Raw genomic sequence first — 14,906 nt, 5'->3', positions numbered from 1 at the left:
TGGTTTCATTCTGTATCAAGGCATGGGTAGAGTACTAAAGTAGAAAAGTAAACAGCATAAAAGAAGTGCCCAATAAGTAAAAGGTATGAGCAGCTACGGAGATTTTTCCTTTTGCAGCAACCCAACGTGAAAATATCTATTAAAATAGCTTGGTTTTTGGAAAAGTTGATAGGGGATTTTGAAACATGATAGCTGTCCATGAGGAACACTTTCTTCCTATTCTCCATGTCATATTTTAGAGCTATTGACAAGAAAACTTTGCTGTGATGAAGTGCAGGGCTTAACATTTTTTAGAGAAAACTTTGCATGAATTTTATATTATAGGTGAAAGGAAAAAAGATACATTCAATCAAAAGTAATGTTGTCTCTAGCTTGCCAAGCAATCCATTAAAGACTTCATCCAGCAAGTCTTGAGTGATGAGTGTTTTATTTCCTACTCTATCTTAGTATGAGGATGTTTTATTCACCATCATATCTCTAATACCAAGCACAGTGCCTGGCATAAAAACATTTATTTGTTGAACAAATGAACACAGGTCTTTAGTTAGGTTCTGATCCTAGTACTTCATAGTTTGTAAATGAGACAGATAATTTTTCATAGCCTTCATTTTGTCATCTGTGAAAGAGAGGGCTTTAGGTATATTGATTTCTTAAGGATCCCTTTGCTTGAAATTCTGATTCTAGAATCTCAAATGGAAAATTTGTGTTCACATTGCACATGGTGGTTGGTTTTTGTTTTCAAAACTTTGAGCATTAAATCTCAACAGCTTATTTTCTTGCAGCACAGTGAAGAGTCCTTAAGAACGTATTACATGATGGGAAATGAGAAATAACTGCAGTGCAAGCCTGATGAATGTAATTCACCTTGGGGAATAGGTGTCACCCTGAGCAACACCAGTACTATCTCCTCAAATATGAGCCAAAAGGTGTGTCTCAGGCAGTTTCGACGAGAGTTTCTCCCTACACTTCTAGAAATTTGCAAGACAAGTTTACAGAAATTACTCCTCTTTATTTCCCAATAAAGATAATGTAATAGATCTATAGAATATTAGAATAATCTTCTGGCCAGCGGAGGACTTGAGGGAAATAATTAGAATCCACACATTCTTTCCTTTTATGGAACAAATAAAATGTACAAGCAATGTCCTTGTGGAATCCACTGTACTGGGCCAGCATGATATGGCTGTAATCTTAGAGTTGTGGTTTCCAAATTTAGCATGCTTGGGACAATTTCTTTTTGGTACTTTGCTGGTGAACAGGATATGTGATACCATTAATTTAGCCTTTATCAAAAACTAGTTCAAGACCAATAGCTCCTTCTAGAACACAACATTTTAGCAGAATAGAGCAATATTTCCCTAAGTAATAGGTCATATTTCACAGAGGAGTGTTAGTTTTCTGGGGTAGTGGGTATAATTAAAAAAAAGTGATAGGTAGATAGAAAGATAGGTAGGTAGGTAGATTAGATTAAATTGGATTAGATTTGATGAGATAGATAGGTTTTGTGTTCAGGGGAAAAGGAGGTTAAGCAAGCCTAAGTAGGTTTTTTGGTTGAAGGTCTTCTCAGAACTTCTAATGTGTCAATATGCCTTGTAGATGTCTAAGTGGCAGGGGCAGAGATTGGGGTACAGATTTCCCAAACGTATTTGTTTAAGAAACCTGCTCTTCTCCCCCAGAATCTTTTGTGGAATTTTGCCTCATGAAACACAATTTCAGAAATAATTTGTACACGATGACTGTGTAGAATGTTTTTCTTGTTAGAGTTTTCAGTTTAGGTAAGGCCGAGGCATTTTTTTAATAACACATTGAAAACTAGGTATGATATCAAGAGAAAAAGAGTTATGCTTGGCTACTTAGAATGATGTATTATTTTTAATAAATTTGTATTTTCTGTCATCAGTATTACTATTCTTTGTAGAGTATTTTTTTATGCCCGACGCTAATATGCTATGACTTGGTAAAATTGATTTCCCCTAGGATTTAAATAACCAGATTAATAAATCGTGAGTTGTAGAGAGTCTTGGAATTGCCTGAATTGACATTAAAATATTTGTTTTGAAAAATGTATTTTTAACCTTGGTTTTACATAACCAAGGACACATACCACATTATAAATATTGTGATGGTTAATTTTTCCAAACTTTTCTGAATGTGGGGTACCCATTGAGTAATAATGCACATCGCCAATGAATTTGTAAAAATTGACATGATGAGTAGAATTGCAGAATTCAAAGATGATGATGATTATTTTTGAAACAGTGATGTTTCTAGAATTGTTAAATTATATATCAACATGTGTTAACTGCAACTTCTCATGTTTAATGATGTTTACAATTAATACAATACCATACTCGCCAGTATAAGACTAACAGTCATCATTAACTCAGAATAGATTCTTTGAAGTGGTTCAAAGGGCTTTTCATAATAAATAACTAGCCTCTAATCAGCTAATATAAAGTGGGTATTTTTTAGGATGTGAGAAGTACTGGTGTGTCTGATAAAACATATAATTTGGGTTAACAAAATGAGCTTGAATGATCCAGATTCTCTACCCCAAGTCAGAAAGAAGTCCGACGTTCCAGTGAAAGCTTTATTTAGACAGAGATGAGGAGTCTTTGAGATAACAGGCTTTGGACTGTGCTATCTTGAGTGTTAGAGCTGAGTAGTTTTTGTGGAATCTCTAAGTCCTTTTTACACTCTTTTATGAATGAATAGAATTAGTAAAAGATAAATAAATTTTCTCTTTTGGATTTCTTAACCAGTGGAAAAAATGTTGGCTTTAAAAGTTCATAAAATCAAGTTTTGCCCAAGAATATGTTATGTCCACTTGTGAGGCCAGCCTGGTAGACCTCTGGGATCCTGTTCTGTTCACTCACACACCACTGAGATAAGGAGTGAAGTGTGGGCTAAATAGGGCTGAGGCTTGGGCAAGGGCGTTTCGAACAGAGCACCAGAGACATCAGCATCTCAAGGGCGCTGTGGTACAAAAAAGGATGCCACATGAGTAAATTTTAAAAATAAATATTTTAAAGGGTAAAAATGAGGGTCCCTGTATTTGAGGATATAAAAGATGAAACTGAAGAAGAAACAATAGGGGAAGAAGAAAATGAAGAAGACCGAGTGAGTAAGAAAACATACTCATGACCAGCGTTTGTTCCTCTAAATTGATGATGAGAAAAATGTTCTCTTTCTTTTTTTTTTTTTTTTCAAATAGGTCTTCTATAAGCCTGTTATTGAAGACTTAAGCATGGAATTGGCCAGAAAATGCACGCAACTCATTAGTGATGTAAGTGGCTGGAGTACTTTCTGTCTTATTTTGCATTGCACCTGTGGTATTATTATGTTATAGAGGCATAGAGCTGTGGGGGAAACCCTGAAACCACCTTTTAAAACACAGTCACTTTCCAGATCATGGAACAAAGTCCTGAAATTCTAAGTGATTTCGCCAAGGTCACCTATACAGAGAATTTCTGCTAGAGCAAGTCTCCTCATTCTTAATCCAGAATCCTGTCCCTTATGAGGTTTGCTGTCACTCGGGCATGAAATCATAAGGCATTGAATTGCAGTATTTATTCCATTTGAGAACTCCCAAAGATTTTAAAATGAATGTAATGATGTAATTTGTCTTGGGAGGCCCTCTATCTAAATGAGTAGTCATTTTTTAACATTTTGGGGCTTTCTGAAGAATCTAATGAATGGACTTGTCTTTCAGAACAGGAAAATGCATATATATATATATATCTATGCATATAACTTCTATTTACAATTCAGGATTTGTGGATTACCAAGCTGCTTGCTAAGAACCCTGATATTAGAGAAGGATATTAGTGGAAGGGGCATTTTTGTTGTGACATTTTTTAGTAACTGGGATTGGTCAATATTACACTTCAAGGGAATCCCAGAATATATTGAATGATTGAACGTATAGTTTTATGTTAAATATGTAAGCTAGAATTCAAGAAGTACAAGGAAAAATGTTGCTCACCAGGAATGAGAATTTTGATGATCCTCATTAACAGTTCGAAGAGGATTGCTGGTCCAGAGGAAGGGTGACTCCTGTAGAGTGAATATGTGCCTGTGTCTTCATTTAGAGAGATGAGCACAATACTGGTTGTTTCTGTTGTTGATAATGAGCAAGATGATCAGAATGTTTTGCACGTTTGTTTTCAAAGGGAAGTCAGTCCTGGGCAGGAGGACAATGGGCTGGCACGTCCTCCAAAGTCAATCTGCCTGGGTTGACTCCACAATAACCTTGGAAAGGTTATGTAACCTGGCTGGGCTCCATCCCTCAGCTGTAACGTTTATAATAAGATTAAATAATGGTAATGCATCTAAAATGCTGAATAAACTATCTGGAACATTGTGAGTACTCCATAAATGTTAGCTGTTATTAACTACTCTGTCTGTTACTTACTTTTACATCCATCCAATCACAGTTTAGATATGACTGGCTCTTTCTGACAAACCAGAAGACAAGCATAAAGGATGGTGGTGGAAATCATACCCTTTCCCATATACTTGACATGTGATGTAATTACCCTTTAAATTAAGTATTTCTTTGTGCTATTACTTAATAGTCATTAGCTATTGTATGTGAAAGTTCTTTGTAAATTGCAATAATAATAAATGACAACAACAACAATAACAATATTGGCAACAGCTAAGATTTAGTGACTACTATGTGCAGGGATTGCAGCTTGCGAGGTGGGCACTATGCTGTTTCTCATTTTTGAAGTGAAGAGATAGAGGCACAGAGAGGTTCAGTACCTTGCCTGGGTCACACAGTTAAGCAGCGGCAGTAATATTTGAACACAAAGGCCTCCCTCTTACACTGCCAAGTTATCTCTCACTGTAGGTTTCCATGAAATGTTGTTCTTTGCCTTATTATTATTACGCCACTATTAGTAGTAGTAATGCTACCTACTAAAACTCTTAAGTTCCTAACCTCTTCCAGCTTCGATATATTTTTATTGAAGTGCAATTATAACTGAGCTAACTTGTGTTACATAAACCATCAGGACTAAAGTAGTAACTGTAGTTAGTAGGTGATTTTGTTGGAGTTGTTTTGGGTAAGATTGTTTATCAGTGACTTTAAAACCAATGTGTTGTGGGGGTGGTGCCTTTATCATTTTGCAAAAGCTTAAAGCCATACATTTCACACCCATGTAGGTAAAATTAAACAGATAGGCATACTTTCTGTTTATTAGAGATATTTGTTGCATGGTAGAATGTACTACTTAAATATTTAGGACATTATTATTGTGGCTTAATTTATATCTGTATTCACATTCACATTTTGCTTCCAAATAGAATTCTATACTTGCTGAGATACTTATTTAATTTTTAGATTTTTTCCTTTTCTTTTCCCCTGCCCTGCCCTGCCCTGCCCTGTCCTTCCCTTCCCTGCCCTTCCCTTCCCTGCCCTGCCCTTCCCTTCCCTTCCCTTCCTTTTATGACAGGGTCTCACTCTATTGCCTAGGCTGGAGTTCCGTGGTGTGACCACAGCTCACTGCAGTCTCAATCTCTTGGCTCAAGTGATTCTCCAGCCTTAGCCTTCCAAGTAACTAGAACTACAAGTGTGTGCTACCGTGCCTGGCTAATTTTCGTTTTTTTTTTTTTTTTTTTTTTTTTTTGTAGAGGTGGAGTCTCACTATGTTGCCCAGGCTGGTCTCAAACTCTTGGCTTCAAGTGATTCTCCTGCCTCGCTCTCCCAGAGCACTGGGATTACAGGTGTGAACCAGCAGGCTGGCCCTGCTTCGTTTTTATAGATGAGAGGGATAGTTTCATGGACTTCTCTTCATGGTGTGGCCTAATTATTACTCTTTGAACTTTTTCCAGCTTTCCTATGTCCTTAATAACGAAGATGTAATAATCAGAACTGTGCAGAGCGGTACAGATGTGGACAGTCTAGATCATGTGTAGAGTAGGATAATGTTTTGCTTAGCTTCTAGCACCCTTTTTGATGCTATGAAGAGTTTCTTAGACTTGGGAGCTGCAGAAAGCTGTTAGAATAGCTTGATGATCTGTAGACCATCAGAGCCATTTAATTCCTAATTTCTGACCTGTAGCCCCTAGCTTAGGACCCATCATCTTTAAATAATAGTTTGAATTATTTTAACCATACTAGGGCTAGATCTAATCTGTAGTTTTCTGCCCTCTTGCCTGGCCCTTTGAGAACTTCTGAAGTTCATCTCAGTTTGCCGTTTCCCTTACCAAGACAGCTTGGAGTCAGTTGACCTGTAGACACTGCTGTATCATCCCCTTGTCAGACAATTTGTAGAAATGTTAAGCAAGCTTGGCCTAGAGATCAGCCCTAGGAGGCCTGCACTGCTTCGAATTCTCCATATAGAGAAATGTCAGTTTTTCAGGTCAAGTGGCTTCACTTCGGGAATCAGCATAAGGCATTTTTCTTTCTTTCTGTTTCTCCCCCATCCTAGTTTCTGCTTTGCACCTGCTCTACCAACATTATGGGGTTTCCCTCTGCACAACTCACTTCCCAGTTTTGAAGAACAGCTGGTCTTCTGAGGCAGCCTCTTTTATTTTTCTGGTAATCACATAATGCTATTATTTTCTCAGATATATTCTCGCAGATATACTTTCTCTCATATTTAGTCCTGTTAGTCTAATCTAACAATATCTGATCAATTCCTTGACTAAGTTAAACCTATCCACTCTCTTGAGCACTCAGAATCATGGATCTAGTAGCCTTCTGATGGGGAGTCATAAAAAAGATTGGGCAAAAGGGGATCTTTTGTATGTTTCTTGTAAATTAGGCAGAAAGAGCCTTCCGCAGAGCAGGTGAACCACATCTGCATGCAGCCTCTCACTCCGTGTTTAGTTCAAGGCTCTTTAGGGTGTTCATCTGCATGGCAGCAGGAAGAATATTTTCCAGGCAAATGAACGTTGTTGTGGGTAAATCCTTTCAATGCCAAAAACATTAAATTCTATGGTTACTCCTCCAGAGAAAGCTTAGATGGTATCAGAAAACCTGGGAGAGTGACCTTAGCTATGACCAGCCCAGTTAAATAGTAATGGAGCCATAATTCTTTCTACCATGGTTTATTGACTTTAACTTGTATGATTTCACTTGTGAAAAGGCTTTCCAGATACTTGCAGTTAAGAATGCTTATGAAAGTGTTCCTATTTCTCCACATCCTCTCCAGCACCTGTTGTTTCCTGACTTTTTAATGATTGTCATTCTAACTGGTGTGAGATGGTATCTCATTGTGGTTTTGATTTGCATTTCTCTGCACACCAACATGGCACATGTATACATATGTAACAAACCTGCACATTGTGCACATGTACCCTAGAACTTAAAGTATAAAAAAAGAAAAAAAGAATGCTTGTGAAAGGAAAGAGCCTCAAACATCTCCATGTCTGTCATCCGATTTCAGCCTTTGGCTGATCTCATACTCATTCAAAGAAACTTGGCCAGGAGGAGGAAGCGACCCTGCACTAAATTCGTCCTAACTGTAATGAAGACATTGTGGGATTCGTGGGTAAGGGCAAAAGAGAAGGTCAATGTTTGGGACATCTTAATGATCATGAAGTCATCAATTTTGCCCTTTTTGTGTTTCAGTGTGAAAATGAGTTGGGTTGTGTATTGGTTAGGAGTGCAGATGACTGTAAAAACAGGAAAACTCTAACACAATGTCTTAACAAGTAGGTTTTTGTTTCCCCAGCCGCCACATATAGAGCCTGGAGGTAGGTAGTTCAGTCTGGATACTATGGATGTTATCAGTCTCCCAGGCTCCTTTCCTTCTATTCTGTCATCATTAGTATGGTGGCTTATTCCTTGGTAATGCATCATTGCTGCTGCCTTCCCTGTGATTGAGAAAGAAAAAGGTAGAAGACAGTGTCAAAGGGTTGTGCAGCATCTCTCCCTTTATATCAGAAATGCTAGAAGCACTTCTGGGAAGATTTCCACTAAAGTCGCAGAGCTTGTGGTGTCCCCAGGCCAAACACTGAATGGCATGACCATGCCTGGTTTAGATCAGTTTGTCCTCTGGGGCTGGGGCAGGAGCCTGGCTGCTCTCATTAATCCATCTGGGCTCTTTTAATAGGCGACAATGGGAGTGGCCAGTCAGTCTATCCAATAGGTGGTGTCAACCCGAGATTATAAGATGTAGACATGGTTGTAATAAAATATAGCCATCTATTCAGTGATTTTTAGGTTACATAAGATTTATTTCATTGACCAATATAGTTCCCTTTCAGCGATCATTTCCTATTATCTTGGCATAGGAAGGCTACTAATATGTAACTATTATTTATATAAATATTCCTTAAATATTTAAAAATCTAAGATTCTTTGCTTATTGTCATTTATATTGCACAATTCATTTGAAATCACACATGATTGTGTGTTACTTATAACAAATTGTACAATTTCTCTTGAATTGTACAATTGTAAAGGATATTAAATTTTAAATACACCTTCAATGAAGATATACAAATATATGTATCTTTTTAATAAAGACCCAAGGAAAAAAAACAACACAGTCCACAATTAAGACTGAACTATTTGTCTGCCTAACGGAAGAAGTAAATACCTCACCCTTATCCAGTCCTCCTGTCCTGAACATTCCGCATGTGTCAGACTTTATCAGGAGGCTGTAGCCACAAGCACATACCACTGCAGTGAAGAATGTGAATGTGATGGGGAATAGATGGTGGCAAAAGATAAAAATAATGAGTCAAACTTAAGCCTAATGATAGGCTATTTTCTCTCACACTTAATTATATAACGGAGATACTTTTTTCTCCGTATGATCAAAATAGCCTACTATTTATCATACTGCCATTAACAGTTTAATTACTAGTGGCTGAGGAGGGTGATTTGCAGGAACCTAAAATTATGGCTAATCTCTGAGAAGAAAAAAAAGTAATTTAGTGCTCAGATAAGATAAATATGTTCTCATGTTGATTTCATGAATAAAGCAAATGTTTAATGTGGTAGGCATCTGATATCCAAGAGTCACAGCAGTGAAATATGGCAATTTGAAATAACTTCACTTAATCCGTATCTAGTTCTACTGCAGGTTAAGTAATGCCCCTCAAATCAGGTTTGCATATGGGAAAATCTGCATGTACCATTAGTGTATAACATCAATATTATTCACGTCTTCTAAGAACCAGGTAATATATGCAATTCAACTCCACTTTTGGGTTATAATTAGGGAGAACATATAATTTATCATCTGAAACAGGAACACTTTTCCAGTCTAAGTATCTATGGTCTTGGGAGGATAAACATGACTATATTACAGAGTGATACAACTTTTAGCAAATTACCTCCATCTTCTCAAGGAGTCATCGTTTTGCCTCCCAGTTTCCAGATTGTGCGGCAATTAGTGTGACAGTGTGATTATTTTAGGTCCTTCTCCACATTTCCTGACTTCTTTTGGGCTGAAATGTCAACCTGGGTCTTCCCCCAGCCTAACAGTTCTGGCCTCTCCCCAAAGGGGAAGATAGTGAGTCATTTGACTTGTGAGTTGCAGAGAAGAGATGAGCAGGCTTGGCTAAGCCTCACTGGGCTTTCTCTTGCTGATCTCCAGCAAGAAGACATTCTGGAATGATCTCTACCACATAGCAAGCCTTCTGGGTAGGTTCAGCACTTCTCTGCGCTGGGGAGGAGAATTGGGAAACCTATGGGTGCTCATAAATTGGGAGGAATTAGTAACAGGAAGCCCACGGTGGCCACAATTTAAGCCTCTTCTTCTAATCAAACATGTCTAGGTGGTAATGCTAATAGTGATCCCCATTTGATTTCTGCCTCTGCTTCTTAATTGGTCACATCTGTCATGCTGACTACTTATTTTCTACCTTGAGGTAGGCAGCTATGTTTCTGTTTGGCCAAAGGCTTAAGTGTCAAGGCTTAAAAGCAACAAAACACCAGGACACTTGTAGGAGTGAGATGGCACATGCTTGCTAATTGCACTGGGCAGGCTGGGTAAACAGGACCCATCATCCGGAGTGTTGATGCTTAACTGGACCCTCGCTTATCTAAAGAATGGTCTTTCCTCACTGTGCCTCATCATCTTTGCAATCCTGTGCTGGATATCCGTTTATTTAACTTGGCTTGTTTTGAGGCCCCTTTCACATTTGAGTATTTACTTCAGTAAATGGACTTCATCGACCTAATTCTCATTCAAAAAAGGCCATTAGAATTGTTTTCCTTTTTCTCTTCTTATGTAAATCATTCTCTTTTTTAGATCCATTATAAAGAAGAGTTTAAAAAGTCCAAGGATAAGTGTACATTTGTGACTGACACTCCTATGCTAAACCATGTAAAAAATATTGGTGCTTTTATTTCTGAGGTAAGGTATCAAAAGCTTGCAAACTGGCTTGCATTTTTCTTTTTCTTTTTATATAGATGAAAGTCTGTGCATTAAAGAGATGGAGAATAATATTTTCAAAAGCACTACTGAATGTTAGTAATAGCTACATAATTATCTAATGTGACGCACTATCATTTAACTCATATAGATTGACATATTTTACTATGTATGGTTTATATATTTTATTATACATGTCTATATTTTGACTCTAAATCTTTCTTATGTATATACAATTCCTCTTGAAAAGGCATCTTTTTATTCAATAAGTAGAAAGCACTGGCACAATGGTTCACTTTAGAAGTTCTATTATTTTGTTTCCTAATAGATATATTAGAGATAAATGACCGAATATCATTTTGGAAATAAAAAAGATTTACCAGTTTTCTAAAATGTGGTATCTTTGATAAATAATGTTAAATGAATTTAAACTATTTTGGAGTAGGATAAAATTCAGTTCAACAGTGATACCTATTATGAAACCACAGACTGAGGAATACGCTACATTCATTTTCCAGCTGAAAAATTATGTAGTTTCTTTCTGAAAGCATTTGGAACTACAGTTTATGTTGCATTGTAAAGCATAATGTTAACGATGATGATTTCTGTGATGAGGCATTACTGTAGTCTGTGAATAGATCACTTAGAAGAAATACGTTTGAAAAGAAAAGGAATGAAATTGTGTTGTAAATGACTGACCTCTAGTGTTTCATAAATTATGTTGGAAAAAGATCAACTGGATGTTCTTGGGATTATTTCTGCTAATGCGGAACAATTTTGAATGAAATCAGTACATTTTATTTCATTAGGTACCAGAATCCAAAGCGTGTGGTAGCCGAAGGCATGCACAGGATCTGTGCTCAATAAATCAATACTCAAATCTAGCTCTGAGCAGGAAGAACATCAGGAACTCGTCTGCAGATAATGGAAGAACACAGTTTGTTTGTCTTAGCTATGTTCCATTATCCTGTGCAGATAAATACTTGATGTTCTCCATTATTGATTATGTTTCCTGAAGGAGTTAATTGCAGAGCAAAATATTGGAAGTGAGCAATCTATTGTGTTCCCTTGAACCTTAGTTTTCCCAAGAGGAAAGAGTGTTTGTCTTTGGAGTAGTGATTGAGATGGCTTACAGACAGTGCAGGTTAGAGGTGGGTAGGCACATAAACAACCAAAAAGCACTCCACCCTCCCCCTGGGACAGGAGGAGGCTGAGAAGACCTGAATAAAAGAACACTGTCCTTTGTCAAGTTCTAGATAGTAGATTCTAACGACTTGTATTTTCTGGAACAACTCGAATTGCTTGCTCACTCATCCAGCATGAAACTGTCAATATACACAAATAGATTTACTTTTAGACATGTGCTTGTGTTTAAATAGAAAGACAGCCGTTATGTCCCTGCATGTCTCATTGAAAGCGTTCTCTATGATAAATTGGATTTATTTCTATCTCTTCAGAATATGTTTGTCAGCTCCAGTATCTAAAATTAAAATGGTCTGCAGATTTTAAAATCAATTCTGTTTTGGAAGAAAGTTTCTTCTTTTCTTCTTACATTCACAATTTTTTTAAAAAAATGGAAGTTTATTTATTAATTTTTTTCCTGTTTTTTTTCCCCCAGGCAAAATATAAAGGCACCATTAAAGCAGATCTTTCTAATTCTCTTTATAAGCGGATGCCAGCCACAATTGACAGTGTTTTTGCAAGAGAAGTTACACAGCTCCAGAGTGAGGTGGGCTTTTCCTAAAGTGTTTCTTAATTATGTAGATAAAACATATATCTGGAAAAAAGTTACTTAGCATTTTAATAAAATGTCTTCATCATGGGTGTTAAATGCGAAATGAAAGTTGAAAGCAACTGATGAATGTGCTGTCAGTAGTTGCTGTTGAAATTGCGGAAAATGGAAAGGACATGCGGGTTTATGTCAGTCACGTGCTACTGTTTTCTGAGTCCCTTTCAACTCAATTTATAGAGCAAATCTTAATCTCATTTAGACAGCTTACATGGATGAAATTCTCATAGTAAATATTAAACTATTCTCTAATTTCATATATGATCCCTCAGTAGAGAATATTTGAATAGCTTGCTAAAAGCCACATAAAGAGATAATGGGGCTGGACACTCTGGCTCAGGCCTGTAATCCCAGTACTTCAGGAGGCCAAGGTGGGTAGATTGCTTGAGATCAGGAGTTCAAGACAAGCCTGGGCAGCATGGCAAAAGCTGGTCTCTGCCAAAAATACAAAAATTAGCCATGCGTTGGCATATACCTGTGGTGCCAACTACTCAGGAGGCTGAGGTGGGAGGATTGCTTGAGCCTGGGAAGTTGAGGCTGCAGTGAACCAAGATCATGCCACTGCACTCCAGCTACAGCAACAGAGTGAGACTCTGTCTCAAAAAAAACAAAAACAAAAACAAAAAAGATAATGGTTAAATTCAGTATCTACAGATCTGCTTCATCAATTAAACAAGTGGTTCCTGAATTTCCTTTTCTGTGGATTGTTTTTCCTTTAGGATATCTCAGGCTACCAAAAAGAGCCCCTATCAGGTGGAAGTTACAATTTGGTGATTGCCAGTTGCAGAGGAACTTAAGAATTGTCATCATGTAAACTCATTTTGAATCCAGAAGGGTTTAAGAGTAATTTTCTCTTTGTAGCATATCAACACATAAGGCATTCTTAATCTATTGCATTTCCTAAAACAGAATTTCTAAATGGAATGTTTCACCTCTTTCTGGTTCATCTTAATGTTGTGTTTTCTTCACAGAACAATCAAACTTGGGGATGTTATTTTCTTAATCTATTCTTTAGCTCTCTCAGCTACACAAGAGCAGGGACCTCATCTGTCTTGTTCCTTGCTCTGGTCTCGGAAGAGTTCCTGGCACACAGAGAGTGCTCAGTAAATACTCGTAACATGGATTTTGTGGAATTTTAAAATTTTCTTTCCAAGGATATGCTTCCTTTTACATAGTTTGTATTCTTCATTTCACATATTAGGTTAATAATAGTAAACACACAGAAGTTGTTCTATGCATTTCACGTGTATTTATGCCAGTCAGTCCTCACAACAACCCAATGAGGTGTCCCCAGTTTAGAGTTGTGGAGACTGAAGCACAGAGAGGTTAAGTCAGTTGGCCAAAGTGGCACAGCCAGTAAATGGCAGCACGGGTACATAAATATGGGCAGTCTGGCCCCAGAGTCTAGGTTTTTAACCACACACTATGCTATATTTTTCCTACCATTTCCAACCCTCTTTTTCTTATTAAGTAAGTTTACTTCTTTCCCCAGAATTTCCCCAGAATCTCTCTTTTTCTTTAGATGGAGTCTTGCTTGCTCACCCAGGCTGGAGTGCAATGGCTTGATCTCAGCTCACTGCAACCTCTGCCTCCCGGGTTCAAGTTATTCTCATGCCTCAGCCTCCTGAGTAGCTGGCATTACAGGCGCACACTACCACACCTAGCTAATTTTTTTTTTTTTTTTTTTTTTTTTTTAGTAGAGACAGGGTCTCGCCATGTTGGCCAGGCTGGTCTTGAACTCCTGACCTCAGGCGATCTGCTAACCTCAGCCTCCCAAAGTGCAGGGGTTACAGGTGTGAGCCACTGTGCCACACCTTTCCCCAGAATCTTTTTATTTTTAAGTAGAGATACCTAGATAATCTTATTTTTAAATTTTTTTTTGTTTTAAGTTCTGGGGTACATGTGCAGCATGTGCAGATCTGTTACATAGGTAAATATGTGCCATGGTGATTTGCTGCACCTATTTAATATCAACCCATCGCCTAGGTATTAAGCACAGCATGCATTGGCTATTTTTAAGTAGTCTGAAAATACATTACTCTTGAAAAGTGCTGAGCATAGTTACTCTTTGCAGAACACCTTTAAGTATTTCACTATTACAAATTTAAATGTCCACTGTGTACCTGACTTGGCAGTAAACTAATCTCAGTTATGCAACATGCAGCTTAAAATATATGATGTCAAGGTTCTGCATGGGTGACTGTGACTAATATGCCCTTTATTTTTCCTGCCAATATCTGGCCACCTAAGCACTTGCTGATAATGTGGGTTACTTTAAAAAGCATATAATTACAACCCAACACTTGATATGTGACAAGCAACAATTAAGCAATAAAGAAAGAAAAGGAAAACAATCTATTATTGCTCTTATACTTCCTTGGGAAGGTAACTTTTCCGATATTTGCATCCTCATTTCTTTGGAAGCACACAATAGCTCTCAACTTCTTATAGCATAAATAGGTCTATAATACACAAATCCCTGCCACATAGAACTTAACATGAAAAATAATCCAGGTTGTATATTTTGGAATCTATGATTTGTCAGAATAGGTTCCCACTGACATTGTTAACATGTTATCCTATACTAAAATAGACACCACTGGGAAAGATACATATGCACTCACTTTCTAGCATTGCTTTCCATTGTTGTAATTAGTCACTGAACTTGTTAATAAAGAAAAACCTGGATTCTGAATAAGGTAGCTATTTCAAAGATTTATGCAACTGTCATAACATTTCTTTAGATTTACGTACATCAATGTTATTATTGTTAAAAT

At 37.4% G+C, this 14,906-nt stretch overlaps 2 protein-coding genes across 8 annotated transcripts in view; one reads left to right on the top strand and one right to left on the bottom strand.

Moving 5' to 3' along the window:
- Positions 1-14,906, bottom strand: part of LOC126962727 (60S ribosomal protein L12-like) — a 990,727-nt gene that overhangs the window by 251,269 nt on the left and 724,552 nt on the right. The window lies entirely within an intron of this gene.
- Positions 1-14,906, top strand: part of NEBL (nebulette) — a 378,265-nt gene that overhangs the window by 260,959 nt on the left and 102,400 nt on the right. For 2 of the 7 annotated variants that reach the window (XM_050804045.1, XM_050804042.1), the window contains exons 1-4: positions 2,317-3,120; positions 3,215-3,286; positions 10,218-10,322; positions 11,959-12,069. The exons of 3 other annotated variants lie outside the window; for them this stretch is intronic. In XM_050804045.1, coding sequence (XP_050660002.1) covers positions 3,040-3,120; positions 3,215-3,286; positions 10,218-10,322; positions 11,959-12,069 — 369 coding nt within the window. In that variant the 5' untranslated portion in view covers positions 2,317-3,039. Of the gene's footprint in view, positions 1-2,316; positions 3,121-3,214; positions 3,287-8,429; positions 9,608-10,217; positions 10,323-11,958; positions 12,070-14,906 lie in introns of those variants that run through there. 2 more of the 7 variants (XM_050804043.1, XM_050804044.1) reach the window with 2 other exon arrangements.

This window comes from Macaca thibetana, chromosome 9 (genome assembly GCF_024542745.1).
Source record: "Macaca thibetana thibetana isolate TM-01 chromosome 9, ASM2454274v1, whole genome shotgun sequence".
Taxonomy (NCBI): domain Eukaryota; kingdom Metazoa; phylum Chordata; class Mammalia; order Primates; family Cercopithecidae; genus Macaca; species Macaca thibetana.
Note: the sequence above shows the minus strand (reverse complement) of the source record. Positions and strands in the feature narration are given on the sequence as shown.